Source organism: Oncorhynchus tshawytscha, linkage group LG20 (assembly GCF_018296145.1).
Source record: "Oncorhynchus tshawytscha isolate Ot180627B linkage group LG20, Otsh_v2.0, whole genome shotgun sequence".
Taxonomy (NCBI): domain Eukaryota; kingdom Metazoa; phylum Chordata; class Actinopteri; order Salmoniformes; family Salmonidae; genus Oncorhynchus; species Oncorhynchus tshawytscha.
Genome location: NC_056448.1, coordinates 34011921 through 34039091, shown reverse-complemented (window position 1 = coordinate 34039091; position 27171 = coordinate 34011921). Strand labels below are relative to the sequence as shown.

Here is a 27171-nt window from a genome sequence, read left to right as displayed (position 1 = left end):
CGACAAACTACTGGGAAATCCTTTTTAATACTTGTCATATGAAGAGAAATAATGAAGAGAAATTATAGATAAAATGTATTGGTGTTCATCGGCCATTGGACATAAACATTACACAACAAGCAGGAAATCACAAATTCAACAATGAGTGGTTTGGAAGGAATCAGTGATAGTGCCTGTGTGGTCCCAAATCAGGGATTAAGGGGCTCTTTTTCAAGTTAAAAATGATAAACATTCAATATTGGCCATGCTGTTAATGAAGCATGATTTGTGCAGTGCATAAAAACAACTGTTAACTTGGAACTGCGAAAACTTGACTTCAGTGAGTTCAAGACAACTGGGAAGTTGGGAATAAACGAGGTCCGACTAGGAAAATACGTTTTGAAAGGTCATCCAACTCGGAATTGTAAATCCGGCCTCTTTCTAACGCTAAGACCTGAAGATCAATGACATCATAATGATTCAACATGGCTTTTTTCAGAGTTCCCAGTTGTTTTGAAGGCACCATAAATCCAGAGAATAGCAGACTTTGATGACAAAATTTACACACGAAGGACCACCGCGCCATCTTCCTGTTCAAGTCAGCACAGAATAACAAGGTCAGTCCAAAAATGTATTGTATGCTGCTGCATAAATTATGTAATATGTGAAACCACATTTGTTTAGCAAGTCAGCTATATCTGCTATGTTTTTTAAAAGGCAGTAAATGAGGCTGAATGAAGTGTTTCGCTGCCAGACAAGGCTCCGCTGATAGCCAGGTGTAGCAGTGGTAAGATGTTGGGACAGCTTTATTTAGGCCCTAACCATTTTTGGTGACCGTTATAGTGCAATGAATGTGTTGTTTAGTGTTGTGTTGTGTAGTGGCTTTGCTGGCATGCATTCCACTTTTAGTATGTTTTACCCCACCAAGATTTACATGCTAAAATCGCCATTGGCAGTAGCAAGGATCAGGGCAGTCAAGCAGGTGTACTATGTGGAGGCAGTGAGATGAGGAATATGGTAGTGGATGCCTCGAAGTCTGCTGAGAATGTAGTTCAGCAGCTGAGAGATCCTGAAACTCTGATTGTGAAGAAGGTAGATTTTGTTGTGCAGGTGATAAACTGTACTGGCCAAACTAACAAGAAGTCAGAGAAACTGAACATTTTTGTATATGTGCCTAAAAGGTACTTGGATCTACACGACCAAGGCATTGCAGGAAATTCTGTCTGAAGATTTCCCCCCTCCCTGGCCCCTGAGCCTGTGTAGGGATGTGATTGGTATTGGACTGTGACTGTGACTGTGACTGAAAGAGTGGGATGGGGTTTGATGTAACATACACTACACGACCAAAAGTATATGGATACCTGCTCGTCAAACATCTCATTCCAAAATCATGAGCATTAATATGGAGTTGGTCTCCCCTTTGCTGCTATAACAGCATCCACTCTTCTGGGAAGGCTTTCCACTGTTGAAACATTGCTGCGGGGACTTGCTTCCATTCAGCCACTAGAGCATTAGTGTGGTCGGGCACTGATGTTGGGCGATTAGGCCTTGCTCGCAGTCGGCGTTCCAATTAATCCCAAAGGTGTTCGATGGGGTTAAGGTCAGGGCTCTGTGCAGGCCAGTCAAGTCCTTCCATACCGATCTCGACAAACCATTTCTGTATGGACCTTGCTTTGTGCACGGGGGCATTGTCATGCTGAAACAGGAAAGGGCCTTCCCCAAACTGTTGCCACAAAGTTGGAAGCACAGAATTGCCTACAATGTCATTGTATGCTTCAGCACTAAGATATCCCTTCACTGGAACTAAGGGGCCCAGCCCAAACCATGAAAAACAGCCCCGGACCATTAGTCCTCCTCCACCAAACTTTACAGTTGCCACTATGCATTGGGGCAGGTAGTGTTCTCCTGGCAACTGCCAAACCAAGATTTGTCCGTCGGACTGCCAGATGGTGAAGTGTGATTCATCACTCCAGAGAACCCCTTTCCACTGATCCAGAGTGCAATGTCTGAGCTCTACATCACACCAGCCAATGCTTGACATTGCGCATGGTGATCTTAGGCTTGTGTGCGGCTGCTCGGCCATTGAAACCCATTTCATGAAGCTCCTGACGAACAGTTATTTTGCTGATGTTGCTTCCCGAGTCAGTTTGTAACTCGGTAGTGAGTGTTGCAACTAAGGACAGACCATTTTTACAATTGTTTTTGGGTTTTGTGATGTAGTTTTCCACCTTTTCTGCAATTATTTTTTTATTGTTGTTGTAGTACAATAGGTGGCGACATGCACATTAAATGTATGCGAACACAGGAGAAGAAGAAGAAGGAACTGAGTGGGATAGAGTGGAATGAAATTGACGAGCACAAGGACCATGCAGACGTCACAGCACAGTTGGGTCTTGTAAATGCGCCATGAATCTGTAAGAGTAGCTTGTTGTAAAAACGGAATGTCTCTGTGCTGACAGGCCCAAGTCTAAACGTTATAAATTCAACACAGTAGCATTTGAGGAAGAAAGACTACGATATATCGGGTAGGTGACACAATAATATATGCAATTTACACTGCTTAGAAAATCTAATGGCGTCTCTTCAACTGGAAAGAGGAAAACGTTAATTTACAGTGTGTGTTGACAATTGCATTATCCGTTTCATCTCATTGCAGCAAACCAAGATGGAGTGCGAGTGGAAACCAGATGAGCAAGGACTTCAGCAAATTCTACAGCTTTTGAAAGAGTCCCAGTCTCCCGATACGTCCACTCAAAGATCCGTCCAGCAAGTATCCTTTGCTCTCGGCTAAATGTAAAAGTGGTAGATTTGAGGTGTTTCTGTGGTAGCTTTTCGGTTAGCTTAGCTAACATTACACGCGGGCAGGGCTCGCACTACAATATAGTTAGCCAGCTAGCTACTTAATGTACAATGTCACAAATATGACCACAGTACATTTTCTATTGAATCAGTCACAGTATGATGGAAAAGTCATAAGTGACAGCTGTTGCATGACACCACAATCTTTACCTAATCCATAAATAATTTCAACAAATGTATTCCCTATGACAGTTTCGTATAATCTAAAATCCTTTGATTTCCTAGTAGTGTTGTTGAAATAATGTAATGTTAGCGGGTACAGTGTAACTAGCTTACTGGGGATGTTGCTGACCCTTGGGGGCTTAAATGCCACAAAGAAACTGCAAGCCCTGTGTTTAGAGAGTCACCCAAGCCCCCTTTCAGCCCCAGTCTGATTTCCATCTCTCCCGTTATACAATGTGATGTTAAAAATAATGCTCAAAACAACGTTGTCATTTTGTTGTCTTGACATCTTGTTGAACCTGAGTGTAGGAAGGTGACTTTGTAGCCAGCCACACACGCTTGTAATGGGATAATAAATCTGATCCTCATTGTCATCAACACAGGTGTTACAGTATCAAGGCACAATCAGATCATGAATGTTGGTGTGCATTGAAGACCTTGTTCGTTAATAATGTGTTATAACGTCTTTATAGTCGACCTACCATGTGTAGTGTTTGAGTGATGCAATATTGTCCATGTATGTCATACAGATTATAGTTCCGTCTGTCTGGTCAAGGCTTAGCACCACTAGTCAATGTTGTTGAAATGCCAAGTGCTTCTATTTGGATATGTGCGCAAACTGCACAGCATCAGCCTGTTGGGCACCCTATGATAACTGTGACTGATTTCTGATAATCACTTATTCATGGTGTCCATTGATGGTCTCTAAAAAAACAACATTTTAATAAAAAGCATGAGCGGGCGCACACCCCCAAAAAGTTTGGAGAGGTGCTGACTAACGGCGTGTAAACTGTATACTATAAGAATAGAGTCGCACATTCTGTGTACAAGCTCCCAGTAATTCATTGGGTAAACCAGCAACGTTTCGGCATCACTGTGCCGTCTTCATGTGGCAAGTGTTTGCAGGCCGTTTAACACTTATGGCTGGTCAACATCGACCTTTACAAACAAATTGTTATTGTGAATACAGCACACACACACACACAGCATATCTACTTCTATGGTTTTGCACCCAATGTAGAATTGCACCTTAACCAATGTCCTCTTCAGAGATTGGAACAGCTCAACCAATACCCAGACTTCAACAACTACTTGATATTCGTGCTGACGAAGTTGAAATCAGAAGGTAGGACATTTACCCCTCCACCCTCATTCTCCATGTCATATTTACACCAATGCCCTGAAGCTATGTTTAATTTCAATGCATATTAGTACACAACACTACTGCAGGTTACAGTATGGCCACTGGCAGTCAGACAGGCTAATCACGTCCACTAGCCAGCTCTCTCTGGGGGTGAGATTACACACAGGTTGACTTTCTGATCATCTAGTGACAGGGGCAACGTGACTGTCTGTTCTAGGAGTGGAGAACCCTGGCGACGAACCCCACGGCTGGTGTCTTCTGTCTTGTCACTGATGATATGGCACCACACCGCACCACTAGAATATGGGTCACTCTAATTTTAAAGTCTTATGCCTGGCGGGGCGCCACTCAAATCCTGACCTGCCTGACAGCCTGTTACTGTACACTAGAAGTAGATGACCCAATGGTTTGGGCTGATGAGCCATTGCCTTTTAGGATGGCATTTGTTACCCTGCTCTGGGTCAAGAGAGGAGCAGCGGAAATCGAATTTGAGTGTAATTTCAATCAGAACAGAGGGAGACATTGGATCAGACAGCCATGCCCATGAAGGAGAATTATCAGACAGTAAGATATCACTGGGGTGATGGGTAATGCCCATAGTTTCCTTCAGGCTAAACAATCTCTCACTACCTAACACAATAATTTGCTGATTTGACCTTTGACCAAACGGAAACACTGAGTACGTTTAAATGTACAGTAATTATTATACCGATTATGACACTAGGCAGATTATGAAATAGTCATGTAAACACCTTCTGCTTATCATAATTGGCATAAGTTCAAAATCAAAGTAAGCATCCCCTGATTAAAACACCAGATTTTCTGCGCTATCTTTCACAGTTCCAGCTGTGTATTTGATCTGTGCATGTGCTAGAAGCAGCCAAACGAGCCTCCCTCCTTTAGCGCCAGTGAAGTGAGTTCGGGAAACCGCTAAATGAATGCGTACTTATCACATACAAACGTTATATGTCCGTGCTCAAAATCAAATATTGCTTCCCAAAAATAACGTTGTTGTAGAAAATTAATTTTGATTGGTGACTTTTTCCATTTATCAGAGTGCCATCAGGTAGCCTGATTTCAGATGGGTCCATGTAAACAGGATTATTAGGGAAATCATTCTTCTTGCAAAGCATGCAAAATGTTTTAATCAGATTATTATATTAATCTGTCTGTCCACAATAATTATGTTATTGTGTGCATGTAACCGTACTCAATGACTCTGAGGCCATGACTTTGATTGTAGGCCTGGCATTACACAGCTGATTGCAAATCATCAAAGCTTGATGATGAGTTGGTTATTTGAATCAGCAGTGTAGTGCTAAGGAAAAAAACGAAACGTGCGCCCAGGGGAGGCCCCAGGACCGAGTTTGGGAAACTCTGAAATAGAGCAATGTTTTGTAAGGGGAATGTTTAAATTTTCTTCAGCTTTGATTCAAAGTCAGTGAAAGCAATAATTTGCCATTGTCTGATTTGCTGTTGCTATCCAGCTTTGCTAATGCCTTCTCAGCCTTCTGCTATGAGATCACACTCCTACTTTTTCCTTAGCATCAACAGGAATCTAGCTACATGCTTCTCTTATTTTGGTTTAGCTGGCTGAGTGCCTCGTACTGGGTAGAAAGTATGGGAGTTTGTATGTTTTGGTTTTCTAGTAGTGTTGCAATATGACACATGGCTATACACCAACCCCTTTCACACTTTAGTAGTATAACCTGTTTGTCTCTAATGTACTTAATAGTGTATTCAAGTAGAGGTCTGTGCAGGACTGATTTCTTCATCCCGCTCCCGCCTGCAACTGCAGCTTTTCATACTGCACCTTGCCTGCACTTTCAGTCCGATTCCAACCCACTCTACCGCAGTCTCGCAATGTTTATTTTAGGCGTATGTGACCCAGCTCACTTGCCAGCCATGGACCCAGAAATGTTGCACCCTATAGGCAATATGAAATGCGCAATAACTTAAGAAATAGGTTAAATGATCAGAGATTCTCACGTGCCCATTTCATATTAGGCTATATCAGCCAATATGTTAGGTGTAGTTTGAAGAGAGCAGAGTTGGAGAGACTTTCTCTTGAGCTATTTTTAGAGCCTATCTTATAGGAGTGGGAAGATTTTCAGACGGAGAAATATAGGTGATCAATATTTATTTCTAGGCAATGTAAACTATAACCTAATCATATTTCGGAAGTACATTTTCTTGGATAGGTAACTGCCCCATGCTTCTCTGCCCATGCATAGGCTATAGCCTACTCTATTAAATTGAGACCACACGCCCACCTGATCTCGCAGGTATGACTACTGAACTTAAAGCATAATGACCTGCGTCGGAATGATCTGTGTCGTCCTGCGGGCCCTCTATTCAAGCTCCCCTGTATTTATACGCTATTCAAAAACATGTAGAAGGTAGGCCAAGTTGTAGTAGATAATTCTACTTAAAACTCAATTTTGGAGACATTGGAATTCGGTGTCAATTGGGAAAACTCTTCATTGGATGTTTAGGCCTAATTCAGTTATGCATTTCAGCTTAGAGCAATCATTTACTTAATTGAAATGGAATTGATCCCTAAAATCTATCACCCATTTCTCATTTTACCCCCCCAATCTCACGCTCTCTGCAGATGAGGCGACCCGCTCTCTTAGTGGTCTGATCTTAAAGAACAATGTGAAGGCCCACTACCAGAACTTCCCCAATGGAGTGTCTGACTTCATTAAGAGCGAGTGTCTACAGAACATTGGAGACTCCTCGCCCCTCATCCGGGCCACCGCGGGTAAGTGAAGTAGCCTGCATTTGTAACAGAGTATGTTGTCTTCATTCAATTACAGCGCACTCCTCTTCTAGTGATCACATCCGCGCTGGATAATTTGATCATGATAACCACATTCAGTAAGCAGAGTGTACTGTATATCTTGTTGAATAAGCCATACGGGGTCAGGTGTAGCATGGTTCCAGATCTGTTTGTGCTGTATCCTACTAGTGTATATGTTTGGCATGACAATAGGAGTGGGCAACACAGCAGAAACAGATCTGTGATGAGGCTAGGTCAAGAGGCAGACCAGACTAGATCAGACCAGATCAAGACAGTCTTGGTTGTTTAAATTCTACACGGTTTGCTCCTTCAATGATGCATGACAAAATCCCTTTTTCACAAGCACTTAATAATGTGATTATATCATGTTTGTATGGCTTGCCCACCTTTGATCAGGTTAGTTGAACAGGAAATGAATTGCATTGCATTTTAATTGCATTAATTGCGTGTCAGTCATCTGTACCACAAGGAAAGCTGCTACAGTGGATTAGTTGAATTGCTGTCCATCAGGCTTTAGCGTGGGGTTAATTTTAAAATGTACCCTAGCATGACATATTCTGGTTATTTTTCTCCACCTTCGTAATTGACCTGAAGCCTTGTTAGTCGTTCTCGCTAGTGTCTGGCTGCATGTTTTTTCTGAAGCTTTTGATTGGCCAGCTGGCCTGTTGAGAGAGCCAATGGGTTTTGCATGGTGTCTTCCTTATCAGAGCCAACAGGCAGCAGATGATGCCAGGGCTCTGTTGCCACAGTTACCAAACATCTGACAGGAACGAATAGGAATGTGTGAATCACATTTTATAAACTGACTCAGTGCAGGATATTGGCTCTGTCAATACTGATGATGACACAGTGGACTTCATTGGAAAGCCTCAAACAGAGTGATGGTTTCCAAGCCAAGCTTGTAGTTTTGTTATAAGGAAGGATTGATTGGTTGTAGAATTGCTTCGAGGAGACCCGTCTCATCTCTCGCTCCTGTCCTAGGTATCCTCATCACCACCATTGCCTCCAAAGGGGAGCTGCAGAACTGGCCCGAGCTGTTGCCCAAACTCTGCCTCCTGCTGGACTCTGAGGACTACAACACCTGTGAGGTGAGGAATTAGACAAGACTAGGACAGGAGCTGCTGCGTCTGAGCTCAGCTATACATCTATACTCTGTACAGCTATACTTTATACATCTATACTCTCTATCCCTCAAACGCAACTCTGGACCTCGAAGCCTGTTCCACTGCATTTTTAAATTGTTCCCTTATAATCAGGGACTGTTTTAGACATCGGACACCAGGTGTGTGCAATTAATTATCAGGTAGAACAGAACCAGCAGGCTCCAGACCTTGTAGGATAAGCGTTGAGTATCCCTACTCTATATACAGCTATACTCTATATACAGCTATACTCTATATAGCTACAGTGCATTTGGAAAGTATTCAGACCCCTTGACTTTTTCCACATTTTGTTACGTTACAGCCTTATTCTAAAATTGAGAATTGTTTTTTTCCCCTCCTCAATCTACACACAATACCCAATAATGACAACGCAAAAACAGGTTTTTAGAAATATCACATTGACATGACCTTTCAGACACTTTACCCAGTACTTTGTTGAAGCACCTTTGGCATCGATTACAGCCTCGAGTCTTCTTGGGTATGACGCTACAAGCTTGGCACACCTGTGTTTGGGGAGTTCCTCCCATTCTTCTCTGCAGATCCTCTCAAGCTCTGTCAGGTTGGATGGGAAGAGTCGCTGCACTGCTATTTTCAGATCTCCAGAGATGTTCTATCGGGTTCTGGCTGGGCCACTCAAGGACATTGAGACTTGTCTTGAAGCTATTCCTGCGTTGTCTTGGCTGTGTAATTGGGGTCCTTGTCCTGTTGGAAGGTGAACCTTTGCCCCAGTCTGAGGTTCTGAGCGCTCTTGGAGCAGGTTTTCATCAAGGATCTCTCTGTACTTTGCTCCGTTCATCTTCCCCTTGCTGAAAAACATCTCCACAGCATGATGCTGCCACCACCATGCTTCACCATAGGGATATTGCCTGGTTTCCTCTAGACGTGACGTTTGGCATTCGTACCAAGGAGTTCTATCTTGGTTTCCTCAGACCAGAGAATCTTGTTTCTGAGAGTCCTTAAGGTGCAAACTCCAAGCGGGCTGTCGTGTGCCTTTTACTGAGGAGTGGCTTCTGTCTGACAACTCTACCATAAAGGCCTGATTTGGTGGTGTGCTGCAGAGATGGTTGTCCTTCTGGAAGGTTCTCCCATCTCCACAGAGGAATTCTGGAGCTATGTCAGAGTAGCCATCGGGTTCTTGGTCACCTACCTGACCAAGGCCCTTCTCACCCGATTGCTCAGTTTGGCCGGGCGGCCTCCTCTAGGAAGTCTTGGTGGTTCCAAACTTCTCCCATTTAAGAATTATGGAGGCCACTGTGTTCTTGGGGACCTTCAATGCTGTAGACATTTTTTGGTACCCTTCCCCAGATCTGTGCTTCGACCCCATCCTGTCTCAGAGCTCTACGGACAATTCATTCAACCTCCTGGCATGGTTTTCGCCCTACATGCACTGTCAACTGTGGGACCTTATATAGACAGGTGTGTGCCTTTCCAAATCATGTCCAATCAATAGAATTTACCACAGATGTACTCCAAGTTGTTGAAACATCTCAAGAATGATCAACAGAAACAGAATGCACCAGTTTAATTTCGAGTCTCATAGCAAAGGGTCTGAATGCTTATGTAAAAAAAAAGTAATTTCTGTTTTTTATTTTGAATACATTTACAAAAATGTCAAAAGCTATTTTCGCTTCGACATTATGGGGTATTGTGTATAGATTGAATATTCTTTTGAAAATATATATTTTAGAATAAGGATTTCCGTTAGCCGGTAAATGCCTGCTTTTGTCCCTCCCCCAAAAAATGAAAAGGTGATTTTAAACAAAATTGTTCACAGGCAAATTGTCTGGAAGGAAGAAAAAATCCATTGCAAAATAAAGCTTTTTAATCGTTGATGGAAATTGCAATCGATGTGCTCCAACTTCGAAGGCAAATATAGGCTATTTCATAGGTTAATAAATCCTCAAGCTGCTTGGAAATTAGTGTTGTGTGTGTGTGTGTGTTTCTCTTTTTACTCATGCAAAGGACGTGAGTTCTTCATTAGGGACCTTAGCTAAGTGTATCCCGACTGGGCAAACTTGGCGAGGATTGTGTTGATTATTCCAGTTTCCAGCGTACCTGCAGAGAGGGGATTCTTTCTCCAAAATGTAAAGACTGCCTTAAGTTCGTCCTTGAGGAAAAAGTAAGGAGGCTGATTCGATTTGGACAGTTTTAACTTCCCAACAGCAGCGGCTCCATTTGAGCAGGTCAAGGTTCAAGTAAATTAGAGGCAAATTATTGTGTTCGTCAGGCCCAATCCCAGCAGTTCTGCTGCCGCCCAAGGCAGGATCAACATACTTCTGTACATATAGTGTATGTCGACACCCTTTCAATTTCTGTACTATATTTCTGCCCTGCTAGAGTTGCCCTGGTCAACTGTAAGTGCTGTTATTGTGAAGTTGAAATGTCTAGGAGCAACAACGGCTCAGTCACGAAGCGGTAGGCCACACAAGCTCACAGAACGGGGCCACCGAGTGCTGAAGTGCGTCTGTCCACGGTTGCAACACTCACTACCGAGTTCCAAACATGCCACTGGAAGCAACGTCAGCACAAGAACTGTTCGTCGGGAGCTTCATGAAATGGGTTTCCATGCCGAGCAGCCGCACACAAGCCTACGATCACCATGCGCAATGCCAAGCATCGGCTGGAGTGGTGTAAAGCTTGCCACCATTGGACTCTGGAGCAGTGGAAATGCATTCTCTGGAGTGATGAATCACGCTTCACCATCTGGCAGTCCGACGAACTAATCTGCGTTTGGCTGATGCCAGGTGAACCCTACCTGCCCCAATGCATAGTGCCAACTGTAAAGTTTGGTGGAGGAGGAATAATGTTCTGGGATTGTTTTTTGTGGTTTGGGCTAGGCCCCTTAGTTACAGTAAAGGGAAATCTTAACCCTACAGCATACAATGACATTGTAGACATGTCTGTGGTTTGTTGAGATCGATGTGGAAGAACTTGACTGGCCTGCACAGAGCCCTGACCTTAACACCATCGAACACCTTTGGGATGAATTGGAACGCCGACTGCAAGCCAGGCCTAATCGCCAAACATCAGTGGCCGACCTCACTTGTGGCTGAATGGAGGCAAGTCCCCACAGCAATGTTCCAACATCTAGTGGAAAGCCTTCACTTTTAGCAAGGAACCAGCCTTAACTCATTTCTTTTATTTACATATTAGTTATATAATTTCTTAATTTTTTGGCTGCCTAGAGTGTCCTCGTTCCTCTGCTGTGGTGCTGAATCGCAGAGGGAATGTGGAGTGTGGCGGGCCTGCACGGTCATGGCTAGAAGGGATCCAGCTTTTGTTAAATTAACTGATGTAGCACTCCATCACTCTCCTTGGTAAAATAGCCCTTACACAGCCTGGAGGTGTCTTGGGTCATTGTCCTGTTGAAAAACAAATGACAGTCTCACTAAGCCAAAACCAAAATGCTGTGGTAGCCATGCTAGTTGTGTGCCTTGAATTCTAAATAAATCAGTGTCACCAGGAAAGCACCCCCACACCATAGCACCACCACCTCCATGCTATACGGTGAGAAATACACATGCGGAGATCATCCGTTCAGCCACACCGCGTCTCACAAAGACACGGTGGTTGGAACCAAAAATACAATTTGGACTCCAGGCCAAAGGACACATTTCCACCAGTCTAATGTCCATTGCTCGTGTTTAGTGGCCCAAGCAAGTCTCTTCTTATCTCTTCTTCGTGTCCTTTAGTAGTGGGTTCTTTGCAGCAATTCGACCATGAAGGCCTTATTCATGCAGTCTCCACTGAACAGTTGATGTTGATGTGTCTGTTACTTGAACTCTGGAGCATTTGTTTGGCCTGTAATTTCTGAGGGTGGTAACTCTAATGAACTAATACTCTGCAGCAGAGGTAACTCTGGGTCTTCCATGCCTGTGGCAGTCCTCATGAGAGCCAGTTTCAACATATCGCTTGATGGTTTTTGCGACTGTACTTGAAGAAATGTTTAAAGTTGTTGAAATCTTCTGTATTTACTGACCTTCATGTCTTGAAGAAATGATTGACAGTCGTTTCTCTTTGCTTATTTGAGCTTGCCATAATATGCACTTGGTCTTTTACCAAATAGGGCTATGTTCTGTATATCACCCCTACCTTGTCACAACCCAAGTGATTTACTCAAATCCATTAAGAAGGAAAGAAATTCTATAAATTCACTTTTAAGAAGACACACCTGTTAATTTAAATGCATTCCAGGTGACTACCTCATTAAGCTGGTTGAGAGAATGCCAACAGTGTGCAAAGGGTGGCTATTTGAAGAATCTCAAATATAAAATGTATTTTGATTTGTTTAACACTTTTGGTTACTACATCATTCCATGTGTTATTCTATAATGTGGAAACAAGTTAAAATAAAGAAAAACCCTTGCATGAGTATGTGTTATAAAACTTTTGACCCGGTAATGTATTCCTCGTAAGAAGTAATGTGGTATATTGTTTGCTATAGGATTCATAGTTCTTTAACTTTTCGCAATTCATTTACCAGCTGTGAAACAAAACCGCAGAAATCTTTAAACAGCTACTGCAGCATTTATTTTACCATAAATGTGATCGTACTTGCAAGTGAAATGCTCACACTTTGGAGACCTGACCATCTTACAACGTGGCTGGTGAAATAGACATTTTACCCACCAATGCCAGAATCTACCTGCATTTGGCAGGTTGGGTGTTCCTTTTAGGCCCTGATCCCTTTTTAGCCGGCCCTGGTGTTCTTAGACAGCCATGTTTTGTTATTTGCTAGGCCTAATTAAAAGTTAAGTTAAATTAGAGAGGCCTAGATTGTATTTGAAACAGCTGTGATTAGATATTTTATTATACTGAACAAAAATATGTTACATGTAAAGTGTTGGTTTCATGAGCTGAAAAAGTTTTGATGGCGCGTGCAATTGGCATCGTGACTGCTGAAATGTCAACCAGATCTGTTGCCAGAGAATTGAATGTTAATTTCTCTACCTTAAGCCGCATCGTCTACCACATCGTTTTAGAGAATTTGGCAGTATGTTCAACCGGCTTCACAACCACAGACCACTTGTAACCACTCCAACACATGGACCTCCACATCTGGCTTCTTCACCTGCGGGATCGTTTTGAAACCAGCGCCTCGGACTGCTGATGAAATCGCTCATAGATTAACCGTCTCAGAGAAGCTCATCTGTGTGCTCGTTGTCCTCACCAGGGTCTTGACTTGACTGCAGTTCGGCTTCGTAATGGTCTTCAGTCTGTAGATTCTCACCTTCGATGTCCGCTAGCTCGCTGGAGAAGTGTGCTCTTCACAGAGGAATTGATTTAAATTGACTGATTTCCTTATGAACTGTGACTCAGTAAGACCTTAAGTTGTTGTGTTTTTGATTTTTGTTCATACAAATACTTTTTACACATTTTGTTACCTTGCAGCCTTACTCTAAAATCTATTTATGACATTTTTCCCCTCATCAATCTACACACAATACCCCATAACGACAAAGCGAAAACAAGTTTATTCATTTTTGTACATTTTTTTTTTAAACGGATACCTTCTTTACATAAGTATTCAGACCTTTTGCTATGCTACTAGAAATTGAGCACAGGTGGATCCTGTTTCCAGTGATTATCCTTAAGATGTTTCTACAAATTGATTGGAGTCCACCTGTAGGAAATTTGATTGGACATGATTTGGAAAAGCACAAATCAAGCCAGGAGGTCAAAGGGTACCAAAACATGTCTGCCGCATTGAAGGTCCCCAAGAACACAGTGGCCTCCATTCTTAAATGGGAGAAGTTTGGAACCACCAAGACACTTCCTAAAGCTGGCCAAACTGAGCAATCAGGGGAGAAGGGCCTTGGTCAGAGAGGTGACCAAGAAGCTGATAGTCATTCTGACATAGCTCCAGAGTTCCTCTGTGGAGATGGGAGAACCTTCCAGAAGTAGAACCATCTGCAGCACTCCACCAATCAGGCCTTTCTGGTGGAGTTACCAGACGGACGCCACTTCTCAGTAAAGGCCACATGACAGTTTGCTTGAAGCTTGCCAAAAGGCACCTAAAGACTCTCAGACCACGAGAAACAAGATTCTCTGAACTCTTTGAATGCCAAGCGTCTGGAAGAAACCTAACACCATCCCTAAGTTGAAGCATGATAGTGGCAGCATCATGCTGTGGGGATGTTTTTCAGCAACAGGAACTGGGAGACTAGTCAGGCTCGAGGGAAAGATAAATGGAGCAAAGTACAGAGAGATCCTTGATGAAAACCTGCTCCAGAATGCTCAGGACCTCAGACTGGGGTGAAGGTTCAACTTCCAACAGGACAACACTAAGCACACAGTCAAGACAACGCAGGAGTGGATTCGGGACAAGTCTCGGAATGTCGTTGAGTGGCCCAGCCAGAGCCTGGACTTGAACACTGATCGAACATCTCTTGAGAGGCCTGAAACTAGCTGTGCAACAACGCTCCCCATCCAACCCGACAGAGCTTGAGAGGATCTGCAGAAAGGAATGGGAGACACTCCCTAAATACAGGTGTGCCAAGCTTGTAGCGTTATACCGAAGAAGACACGAGGCTGTAATCGCTGCCAAAGGTGCTTCAACAAAGTACTGTGTAAAGGGTCTGAAAACTTATGTAAATGTGATATTTCAGTTTATTTTTTAAATAAATTTGCAATCATTTCCAAGAGTCTATTTTGCTTTGTCATTATGGGGTATTGTGTGTAGATTGAGGAAGGAAAAAACTATTTATTCAATTTTAGAAGGGCTGTAACAAAATGTGGAAAAAGTCAAGGTGTCTGCATTCTTTCCGTGTGTGTGTGTGTGTGTGTGTGTGTGTGTGTGTGTGTGTGTGTGTACATAAACCAGTGAACATCATCTGACCTTGTTTCCTGACTGGCTCACACCATTTCCCAGGATACTGGCTTTCGTAACGAGCAAGACAACGCATCATCAGAGTGGTGTTCTTAAGCTTTTTTAGTATTTTTAGTATTCTTTTCTTTTTTAATATTCTTAGCACTTAGTCATAACTCAGTGTTGGGTGGTTGCCCTGCTATTAGCAGTACTAACATAACACAGCTTCCTCTCAATCATTTTTAGGAGATGTCTTCTCCTAGTTGACACAGCACATCTGTGCTTAATCAATTCATCAGTCAGTCAGATTTGTGATCTTAATCAATTCGGTTGATGTGTCATGATGCCATGTTTGATGGACATTTTTAAGACCAAGTCTTACTCTTTTTGCTCTTGGTCGGTCAGCCAGCCCTCTCAGCCCTGTCTCTACACCACGGCGGCCCAATTCTGGTCCTGGAGGGCCGAAACACTTCTGTTTTTTGTTTCCACCTGTTAGTTAATTACACTCACCTGGAGTCCAAGGTTTGAGTTAGTCCCTTATTACAAGGAGAGGATGAAAACCAGAAGTGTTTCTGCCCTCCAGGACCGGAATTGGGCAGCCCTGCTCTACACTGACAAGCCTGGAGTTATGGGTGTGTCCTAACCGAGTTATAGCCCTCTCTCTGCAGAACAGAACACACCAGGGACATCCATCATGTGGCCCTGCTGAACATGTGTGTTACATTCATAGATATTCAAGTCCGGTGAAGGGTGGGCATGTGGCTGGTGTGGAGGGGGTAAGAAATCTCCATGAAGGAATAAATGGATTGTGTTTGCATGGAGGATTGCCTATTTAAATCATATTTTTGATGGGAGTGTCATACTTTGCATGAAGCCTGGTGCTGCTCATGCAGAGTTGCATTGTGGGTAAACGCTCCCTTGTAACAGCTCCTAAAATAGCCATCCCAGAATTCTTTGGGGTGGCCCCTGACGGCTTGCCAGCAGCACTAAATACGAAGCCGCACCACAAATGAGCTGATTGATGGTGACACACACGCATACAATTATTTTGCACATACACACGGGACAGCAGTAGAGCTGGGATGATAAACTGAAAATGACCTACACCGACATTCATTTTCTGTGATTTGTTCTAAAACCATTATTTGGTCAACAGTAATAGCCTATGCGTTATGTTGATTCCTGCTATAAAAGTATCAGCCTGTCTTCGTTCCGCTGCTGTGTGAGCGAGCCACTCTCACTCCCTCTCCCCACTGTGCGCATCGAGGAGGGGGAGATGCATTCTGAGAAGCACAAGCATATGACCGTTCCCTGAAATGCAATTGTGGGAAAAATACACTTTTACAAAGCAATTACTCTTAGACTTGGGCAGTATCCAGATTTTCATATTGTCATACTGTCCTCTCATACCAGGATTTCGCTAGCAGGAAGAGCAGAGAAAAAATGGCATCTGTACAGAACTCATCCAGAGATCTCTGACTTTTGGCAGAAAGCCATTATTAGATATCTGATGGCAAACATTTTAGTAGTGAATTGCATACAAGTGTAACTTCATCTCCTTGTGCGCCGCACACCAGAGACTCGCCGATAGATATAGAACGCTATGGACTCACCAGCTCGCTTTCTTCCGTTGTGCTATTTACAAACAGACACGTGACTGACTCAACTGTTCTGGGGGAAAACGGGAAGCTTCGTCATTTAAAATGTGACGGGTAAATTGCAGAACGCAGGTTGACTGCAGAAGTTGCACAAGGTGACTGAAGGTAACTTAAAGTAGCTACAAATATGACAATTTATTGAAGAACTTCTAATAAATAATTTTGACGGTATTGTAAAAACCATCCTGTGGCTTTTTCCAAATAACCTGGTATACGATATTTACGGTATACCACCCAAGCCTAATTAGTTTTTCTAGTTACAGAGGCGAGCCACAGCTTTCTGTGAGAATATCATTCATTTTTCACCTATTTAATATTGAGTTTATGGCACCACTTTACAACCAGAGTAGGCTGTAATATGGCTTTGATGCACGAGTAGCGCAGAGTGCGCCATTCGCAGTGAGTAAGCCTGTGCATCAAGTAGCCCAGGCTAGTGTTGTCACGATACCAGAATTTTGACTTCGATACCATGTTTAATAATAATACATGGAACTTATATATGGCTTTCAAGGACCCAAGGTCACGTTACATTTGAGGGGGGGTGCTTCAGGGTAAGGACTTTTCAAAGAGGTGGGGCTTTAGGAGGGACTGAAAGATGGTGATGGACTCTGAGTCACGGATGCCTGGAGGGAGGGTGTTCCAGAGGGTGGCCGACACTCTGGAGCTTGGACCTGGGGATGACAAGGTGGCCTGGTGTGGTGGGTTGGTAGAGCAGAAGATCTGGCAGGTAAGATGTTGAAGGGCTCTGTAGATCAGGGGGAGGATCTTGTAATCCATGCATTGGGAGACAGGGAGCAGGGATGATGTGCTGCCAGGACTTGGTGTGGGTGAGAAGTAGTGCTGCAGAGTTTTGAACCATTTAGAGCTGATGGGGGAGCTTGAGTTGATACCGGAGACTAGTGAGTTGCAGTAGTCAAGACTGGAGGAGATCAATGCTTGTATGAGGATTTCAGCGGCAGGATGGGAGAGGAAGGACCGGACTTTTGCAATGTTGCAGTGGTGGAAGAATGAGGATTTGACAGTCTTATGTTGTGGTCAAATGAGAGGGTGGTGTCCAGGATGACATCAAGGTTGTGTGTTTGGGGGGAGGGAGAGACAGTGGTGTCGTCTTTAGTGAGGGTAGATTTGGTGCCTATGAGGAGGATTTCCGTTTTATCACTGTTGAGCTTGAGGACGTTTTGTTGCATCCACATTTTTATTGCAGAGGCTTGATTCAATGTGGGTCAGAGGTGGTTGAGGAGGGATTTGGTGCTGAGGTAGATCTGGGTGTCATCGGCATAGCAGTGGACGTCAAGGTTGAAGTGATGGAAGATGCGACCAAGTGGGAGGATGTATATGATTAAGAGTAAGGGATCCAGCACAGAGCCCTAGGGGACACCCTGTGTAACTGCAGCTGAGTCTGAGGTGTGTCCACTGAGGGAAATGTAGTGGGTCCGGTTTGTGAGGTATGATTGTAGCCAAGAGAGTGCGGTACCCTCAAGCCTGGTGACGAGGATCTGATGGCTCACTGCGTCAAAAGGTTTAGTATCACGGTACTCAATACCATCACGATACTCCATACCAAAACTATACCACAGCTACTGCTCTGTTCAATTGTTGGGCATCTTGAGTTCAATATTATAACATTTAATAAAAAACATTACATCAACATTTTCCAGAGACAGCCATGTATGCATTAATGAACCAATTATGCAAATCATATAATCAATTTGACTTTATTACCAAACTAACTACTTAACAACAATTGTAATAATTTTATTTGAATGGTAAATCTCTATAAACTGGGTAAATCAAGATGTAGCCTAGGCCTATTCACAGTACAGGTGAATGCATATTCATTAAGTGTGTGGATGCATTAAGATACTGCACTCGTTTTGGCTGATTTCATGACAATCTGTTTACCTTCCATTTGTGACTTGTACTGATCAACAACATTTGCATAGAAGCACAATTTTAATGTCTTTAACCAGTATGAAGTAATTGACGAGGCAAGAGGGGTGCTGCCCGTCTGCCCTATTCACAACACAGTGATTCACACACTGAATATTCGCTGAGCCAATAGATCATATTTGGCTGATGGCGAGACGTGACGAAGAGAATGAATAACGTTTTTAGTTTGAAATAGATTATTATCACAAACAATGTACTTGAGTAGAAACGTAATGTTATCTTCAGCTGTAAGATGACAAGGAATGTTAGCCTACAAAGCTGGACGCTACTGGTATCTCCTTGCATTGTAACGTGTTGTAGCCTGTATGGACATTTGAAACATTTCTACATGCCGTGCCACATTATTCAAGTGTGTTAACCTGTGTGCACCGTGAATGGGGAGCTATCGTGATACTGCGCAGACTCCCAGTGCAGGCTAGCAACATGAAAAAACAAACCTTTTTTCCACGTTCTAGTATCGGAAAAGTACTGATGTTTCGGTATACCATGCAACACGAGCCTGGGTCTAGCATTGGAAAGTTTTTGTTGGTCATTTAGTCTACATTTAATGATAGATTAATCTATTCGCCTACATGGCTATAGCAACTATCATATTTAGAGTTAGCAATCTAGCAAAGTGGTTTGAGTTTCCACTTCTTCAGGTGGTCCGTAATGGACTATAGCGCAGGCCAATATGCACAAAGATGTTGGCAAATTCTCTGAAGAGCCAAAAATAAATCTGATCATTCTGGATCCTATTTTGACAGGTTGCACATGCAAATATCATTCATGCATTCCCTGGATATGTTAGATGAAATAGGTAACTTTTTAAAATCATAGGCTACCGTCTCTGTTGTCTAGAGCACTGCCTGCTAATGAAAAGTTATTGTCCATTCAAATATTTTGTTTATGGGTCTATTTCATTGTTATCGAGCAAAATATTTTACCCTATGTCCGGATCGTCCAGTTCTTTTTATTAATTTCTTTGCTTGTTCATTGTTATAGCAGTAAATGGGCCAATTAATCGCAAAATGGATTTTGGTCTTTATCACCCAGCTCTAGACACTAGCCTCCATATAGATGTGTGGCTTAGAATCACTGTGTTCTGAAGGAAACGCACAGGGGAGCTCACACACCTACATGCATTCACATACAGTAAAGCCTAGACATACGTTATCCTCTCATTTCCTTGTTACTTTAATATCCCTCATTTACTGAAGTGTTTCCATTTATTATGGCAGTTGCATGTGTTTTTCTGTACTGTTCTCTCTCTGTCACCCCTTTTTCTCCCCATTTCTCCTCTCCCCCCTCTCTCTCTTCGGTCACCCCTTTGTATTCTCTCTTTTCCCTCTGCACCCCTCGCTCTATAAAAAGACAGAATCAGGTGTGTGTGTGAAGTTGCGTAACGCTTGTAGGAAGTTGGTCGATGGCTTTATGTAGCTTTTTGCTGGAGAGCAGTTTTAACAATGGTGACTGGGCAGTTGGAAGGTGCTTGTGCGTGTACCGACCGGCTCCAGTTCTGGCTGGTGCGTGCTCATTCTGACACTGCTGTAAACTCTACAGTGTCGTGTCTGAACATGGCGTTCAAACAGAGTAAGGATGGAAGAGGAAAATTAAAAGGAATTGTTTATTTAACCCCTTTTTCTCTCAGCAGACTTGCATTCTTTTGCATAATTGTCATTCTTGCACCTCCCATTTTGACAGCAAGGCTCCTACATGGACTGTCCAGCTTCATTGGTATGCAGTGCCTTGACTACTCTCTCTCACGCACACACTCCTGTCCCAGTCACCAGTCTATATATTTAAAGTTGTCCTCCAGCGATTAAAAATAAAAAAAATAAATGTACTGTTAAAAAGCAATATCCCAGGGCCTCCCGAGTGGTGCAGTGGTCTAAGACACTGCAACGCAGTGCTAGCTGTGCCACTAGAGATTCTAGGTTCGAGTCCAGTCTGTTGCAGCCGGCCACGACCGGGAGACCCAATGGGCTGTGCACAATTGGCCCAGCGTCGTCCGGATTAGGGAAGTGTGTGGCCTGCTCGGATGTCCTTGTCCCATTGCGCACTTGCGACTCCTGTGGGGGGCCAGGCGCAGTGCACGCTGACACAGTCGCCAGGTGTACTGTGTTTCCCCCGACACATTAGTGCGGCTGGCTTCCGGGTTAAGTGGGCATTGTGTCAAGAAGCAGTGCGACTTGGTTGGGTTGTGTTTCAGAGGACGCATGGCTCTCGACATTCGCCTCTCCCGACTCCGTAAGGGAGTTGCAGCGATGAGACAAGACTGTAACTACCAATTGGATATCACGAAATTGGGGAGAAAAAGGGCCTTTACACAAAAAAACACACAAAAATACACAAAAATATCCCAAGTATAAATACTTTTTCTCCCCAAAGGGTAAAAAAGATATGTTTTGAGCAAAATTGTGTTTTTTTTAGACACAAACTTCATGCCGTTGGTCTGATGGGGATTGTGATGTCATCGGCCTCCCCCCTTGCTTGGGGAACAATAGAGGTCAAAAGAGGAAAGGCTTGACCTCTATTGCTTGTGGAGGATCCCTGGACCACCTATTGAGATGGGCATGTTAAGGAAATCCGGTGATAAATGAGCTGAGAAGGAGACTGGAGAAAGACGTTAACCCTTGTCCTACAGTCTCCATAACATTTGTCCTACACAGTCTCCATAACCTTTGTCCTACACAGTCCCCATAACCTTTGTCCTACACAGTCTCCATAACCTTTGTCCTACACAGTCCCCATAACCTTTGTCCTACAGTCTCCATAACCTTTGTCCTACACAGTCTCCATAACCTTTGTCCTACAGTCTCCATAACATTTGTCCTACACAGTCTCCATAACCTTTGTCCTACACAGTCCCCATAACCTTTGTCCTACACAGTCCCCATAACCTTTGTCCTACACAGTCTCCATAACCTTTGTCCTACACAGTCTCCATAACCTTTGTCCTACACAGTCTCCATAACCTTTGTCCTACACAGTCTCCATAACCTTTGTCCTACACAGTCTCCATAACCTTTGTCCTACACAGTCTCCATAACCTTTGTCCTACACAGTCTCCATAACATTTGTCCTACACAGTCCACATAACCTTTGTCCTACAGTCTCCATAACCTTTGCCCTACAGTCTCCATAACCTTTGTCCTACAGTCTCCATAACCTTTGTCCTACAGTCTCCATAACCTTTGTCCTACACAGTCTCCATCCCAATTGGATGTGTCCACTTCCTTGTAAGCTATTGCTGACCTTGGTTTAACCTTGGTTGGAATGCTCCTCGATTGGCTCTCTCATAATGACAGAAACCTTGTATTTTCTTTAACCACGCAGTCTCGTTCTCCAAGCATTCTGGCTGGAAGGTAACAGCTCCCGCCCTGGAAACTGTTTCCATGGAAACGGCCTTCAGACAGCACCACTGTCGCCGCGCTCTTTGTTGCATCTGATCAGATTCATCTGTATGTGTGTGTGTGTGTGATGTACGTGTGGCGGCATATTAAATGTGTGTCAGCCATCAACTCAATCTATATTTCCCTGGGAAGAGACGTTCCAAGGCTGCTGCATCATTTGCCCATATAGACATATTAACTACACATCATCAATGTCCTCTTCAGGTTTAGATAATAGCTTTTCAAGGGGCTTGTGTTTTTATGTATATAATTCATAGCTGTGATGTTTGCTGGTTGTGGATGTAAGGTCATTGTGAAGTGGTAATACCTACCTTACAAGTGGAAGATTAGACACTCCTGTGGAGTAGATTTCAGTTGTCTTGCTGAGACACATGATCATATGTGACACACAGATACTTCTATCCTCTCTACTTTGGGTGTTTTGTGTGTGTTGGTTGTGTGACTGTGTGCGTGTCACACGGTGTATTACTTTTACAGAGGAAGCTTTCTTTAATGTAGTCGTTCTAGAATTCCATCACACACACTGACAGCCTCACATGAATAAGCCTGTACTCTAGCTGTTTTCACTGTCAAATTCACAATTTTGTCCTGCTGTTCATTTCCTAGGTGGCCAGCCTGGCCAGGTTGTGTTTCTCCTTGTGGTGTGTTAGGTACAGTATGTGGTGTGTTAGGTACAGTATGTGGTGATGAAGGCTTCTCATACCTGACATTTTTATAGGTTGACTCAGGGTTGATGAAGTCTGACATCTTTACTGTCCATAAGGTCTCCTGTCTTTGAGGCTGGCTGATAAATGGATGTTAAAACACCTGGGGGGGCTTTCTGGCCCTGAAACATATTGGTTAACCCCCCCCACATCTCCCTCTCTCTCTCTCCCCTCTTTCTCTCAGGGGGCGTTTGGCGCTCTTCAGAAGATCTGTGAGGACTCAGCAGAGATCTTGGACAGTGACGTGTTGGACCGTCCGCTCAACGTTATGATCCCAAAGTTCCTGCAGTTCTTCAAACACAGCAGCCCCAAGATAAGGTACTCAATCCAAATGTATTTATAAAGCCTTTTTTTTTTACATCAGCAGTTGTCAGAAAGTGCCTTACAGTAACCCGGCCTAGACCCCAAAAGGCAAGCAGAAACACCGTGGTAAGCAAAAGTCCCTAGAGTATGAGTGTACTGGGCCTCCCTCCCTCTCCCTGCTCACAGCCTTGCCTCTTTCGCTCACTCCCGGTGGAGCCAACACCTTGCCTCGCCTCTAATTGGTTCCAAAACAACCCCTAGCCAGGGGTTGTTTTCAGATCTAGCTATATTTACAGGCACTTTGATCCAAAATGTTCTCTCAGATCCCTCTTTCCTCAGTCTTACAGATGACTGTCTCTCTCTCTCTCTGTGTGTCTGTCTTTAGGCGTTATCAGTGTCTGAGATGCCAGATTGGAGACTGGGGGGTGGAAAGGGGATAGAAAGGGGAGGAACACAGACAGAGGCAGCATTGATAAGGGGGAACACATGAGTTTGGGTGGTGTGAGGTTGAGCTCTGTTGTCTTGTTGTGGTGTTGCAGGTCTCATGCCATCGCCTGCGTCAACCAGTTCATCATCAGTAGGACTCAGGCCCTAATGCTGCACATCGACGACTTCATCGAGGCAAGTCTGACCCTGCCGTGACCGCTGCAGTCTGACCTCCCATAATCCCCAGACAGCCCTGTGACTATCTAATATGCTCACAAAGTCAGACATGCCATGAACCTTCTGCAATCAAGTCATGCACACACACAGCCCACCCAACTAGCCTCCGCTCTCAGTGCAGCCAGCCAGGCAGGCAGGTATATGGCCTCAGCTCTCAGTACAGTGTGTCAGTAGGTTAGGTCTGAGCCTCTACGCAGCACTACACTGCACTACCAAGAGCCAGCCCTAGCTGCAGTTCAGTACACCAACCCCAATTCCACCGATTGGATCAGGGCTGATAATCCGTTAGGACTAGATCACATTAACCACTGATGAGCTTAACTTCCAGCCAGCTGGGCCCTGGATGAGGACGGATACATCCAGCAACCGCACAGTGACAATGACAATACAGCAAGCGGATAGGAGATAAAGAGCTATTGTTTAAAGTCCCTCTGTCACGTCTTCAGTTGTGGGGGTGAGAGAGAGGGCACTCTGCGCAGAAGGGGCACAGGTCACATGAAATCCAATTTGCATACTCTAAATAAAGTGTCCGTTTATTTCTGTAGGGCTTTTTAGAGCTATTTTCAATGTTGAGTTGTTTGTGATAAAGGGCAGAAGGCCAGAGTTGATAGCAGGCTCTGAGATGGTCAGTAGATGACCAGAGGCTTATAGTATTCTAATTGGTACAGAAAGTGATCTGAAAGGCTAAACTGATCCGAGATCAGCAATCCTACTCTTGAGATGCAGGGTAGGACCTAGGGCTTCAGAGGGACCAACATTCTTGCAATACATTGCATCAAACTCAAAAATCAAGACAATAACAGAAAACAGCATCACTTAATGTGCCTGACATATCTTCTGTAGTCGGACTGTTTTAGTGAAGGAGGAGCAATGCTTTTTGATTACATTATGAATAAATCTAACAGTCCTGGACACGCTTTGGGCTGCCGCACACACAGAGACCAAACTGGCACGGACACCACATGACACAGAGCATAAAATAATGAGACCAGTAAAACAGAAAACACAATTTACACATCCATGGTAGCCTGACACCACTATTACACTCTGACCAATAGCGACAAGTGTCACATCAAAGGTGACAGGCTTGTGGTGCTGAAAGGACAGCGACCGTAATACCTGTGCACTCCATGGTGCTGAAGGAGAGACCGTTTTGGTCAAACACACAGACGTGGCTGATACACATTAGCAGTCACACACAGCGTATGTTATTTAATAATGTTAAGGAATCAGCAGCCCATTCACTTCAGTAGACCCCATGAAATCAGAACAATACAAAAGCACAACCATTTCATATCCAAAAAGAAATTAACAATCCAGCTATTACTTCCCTTTACAAATATATTTTATCACATTCATCACACTAATGGGTGATGTAAGGTTTTTAAATGCAACAAATGTTTCACAGTCATTATTTTCAAGAGATAGCTAACCGCAAGCGAGCTGCAACAAAATATTGAAAAGGGTGATGCTAATAAATTAGCAACAACATCCACCTTGAAGTTGATAACTGCTGCTCCAGCTGTCGTCGCCGTTGTCAGACTACAGACTACTACAACACAAGCTAGCTAATGTTACTAGTTTTACGCCCCGATCACACCGACAGCATCGTTGTATTTTGTTACACCAGAGGTACATTCTTTTCCAATGGAACGCTGTGCAGCATTGCGTTGCAGAGGCAGTTGGAGTGCGTTTTGTTTTCTGTGTGGCGCATACGTTGGATTTATCTAACATATGCATAAACTTGACAGAAATAATAGCAAAAGGTGAATGTTGAAGTTTTGTTGCAGATATTCAGTAAGTGTTGGATTACATAATGGAACAAGTTTGACTGCAGAATTTATTATGCATCATTAATGCAATGATGCTGTCGGTCTGATCGAGGCGTTAGCGTGGGAAAATAACTACTGCTTACACCACTGATTATTTGCTTTTGTGCTGGTGAAGAAGCCGGATGTGGAGGTCCTGGGCTGGCGTGGTTACACGTGGTTGAGAGGCCGGTTGGACACACTACCAAATTGACTACAATGACGTTGCAGGTGGCTTATGGTAGTGAAATGAACATTCAATTCTCTGGCAACAGCTCTGGTGGACATTCCTGCAGTCAGCATGCCAATTGCACGCTCCCTCAACTTGACACATCTGTGGCATTGTGTTGTGTGACAAAACTGCACATTTTAGAGGCCTTCTATTGTTAAATCAAATTTTATTTGTCACATGCGCCAAATACAACCTTACCATGAAATGCTTACATACAAACCCTTAACCAACAACCAACCAACAGTTGAAGAATAGAGTTAAGAAAATATTTACTAAATAAAATAACGGGGTACCGGTACCGAGTCAATGTGGTGGCTATATACGGGGTACCGGTAGAGAGTCAATGTGGTGGCTATATACGGGGTACCGGTAGAGAGTCAATGTGGTGGCTATATACGGGGTACCGGTAGAGAGTCAATGTGGTGGCTATATACGGGGTACCGGTAGAGAGTCAATGTGGTGGCTATATACGGGGTACCGGTAGAGAGTCAATGTGGTGGCTATATACGGGGTACCGGTAGAGAGTCAATGTGGTGGCTATATACGGGGTACCGGTACAGAGTCAATGTGGTGGCTATATACGGGGTACCGGTACAGAGTCAATGTGGTGGCTATATACGGGGTACCGGTACAGAGTCAGTGTGGTGGCTATATACGGGGTACCGGTACAGAGTCAATGTGGTGGCTATATACGGGGTACCGGTACAGAGTCAATGTGGTGGCTATATACGGGGTACCGGTACAGAGTCAATGTGGTGGCTATATACGGGGTACCGGTACAGAGTCAATGTGGTGGCTATATACGGGGTACCGGTACAGAGTCAATGTGGAGGCTATATATGGGGTACCGGTGTGGAAGCTATGTACGGGGTACCGGTACAGTCAATGTGGAGGCTATATACGGGGTACCGGTAGAGAGTCAATGTGGAGGCTATATACGGGGTACCGGTACCGAGTCAATGTGGAGGCTATATACGGGTTACTGGTACTGAGTCAATGTGTGGGGGTACAGGTTAGTCGAGGTAATTTGTGCATGTAGGTAGGGGGTAAAGTGACTATGCATAGATCAACAGCGTTTCCAGCACAAGTTGCGCCTGTGTAATGATCATGCTGTTTAATCAGCTTCTTGATATTCCACACCAGACAGATGGATCAACTATCTTGGCAAAGGAGAACAAATGTTTGTACAAAATTTAAGAGAAATAAGCTTTTTGTGCATATGGAACATTTCTGGGATCTTTTATTTCAGCTCATGAAACATGGGACCAACATGTTACATGTTGCATTTATATTTTTGTTCAGTATAGATCATTTAATAATAAAGAAAAACATGTTTTTATTGGTTCTAAGTATTGAGGCATATAATGTGAAATAGGCCTCATATGAAATCATTGTCAAAGGCACAAGAGATACTGTTGCATGTAGATCTAGATTATATAGAAATATCAAAACATTATTTGAACTCCAAAGCAATTGCATGTGGTGCAGGAACCACTGACTCGCTACGTTTTTCTATTATCAGGACACCTGCTGGTAAAGC

The 27171-nt window shown here is 43.7% G+C and overlaps 1 protein-coding gene across 2 annotated transcripts in view; it reads left to right on the top strand.

Moving 5' to 3' along the window:
* Positions 1-2340: 2340 nt before the first annotated feature.
* Positions 2341-27171, top strand: part of LOC112220163 (transportin-1) — a 44412-nt gene continuing 19581 nt past the window's right edge. The window contains exons 1-7 of one of the 2 annotated variants that reach the window (XR_006079466.1): positions 2341-2504; positions 2636-2749; positions 4051-4126; positions 6759-6908; positions 7929-8035; positions 22810-22943; positions 23468-23549. Coding sequence is in view for 1 of the 2 variants with exons in the window: in XM_042302515.1 (XP_042158449.1) it covers positions 2645-2749; positions 4051-4126; positions 6759-6908; positions 7929-8035; positions 22810-22943; positions 23468-23549 (654 nt within the window). In the remaining variant the exon portion in view is untranslated. The remainder of the gene's footprint in view (positions 2505-2635; positions 2750-4050; positions 4127-6758; positions 6909-7928; positions 8036-22809; positions 22944-23467; positions 23550-27171) is intronic. The other variant, XM_042302515.1, reaches the window with a different exon arrangement.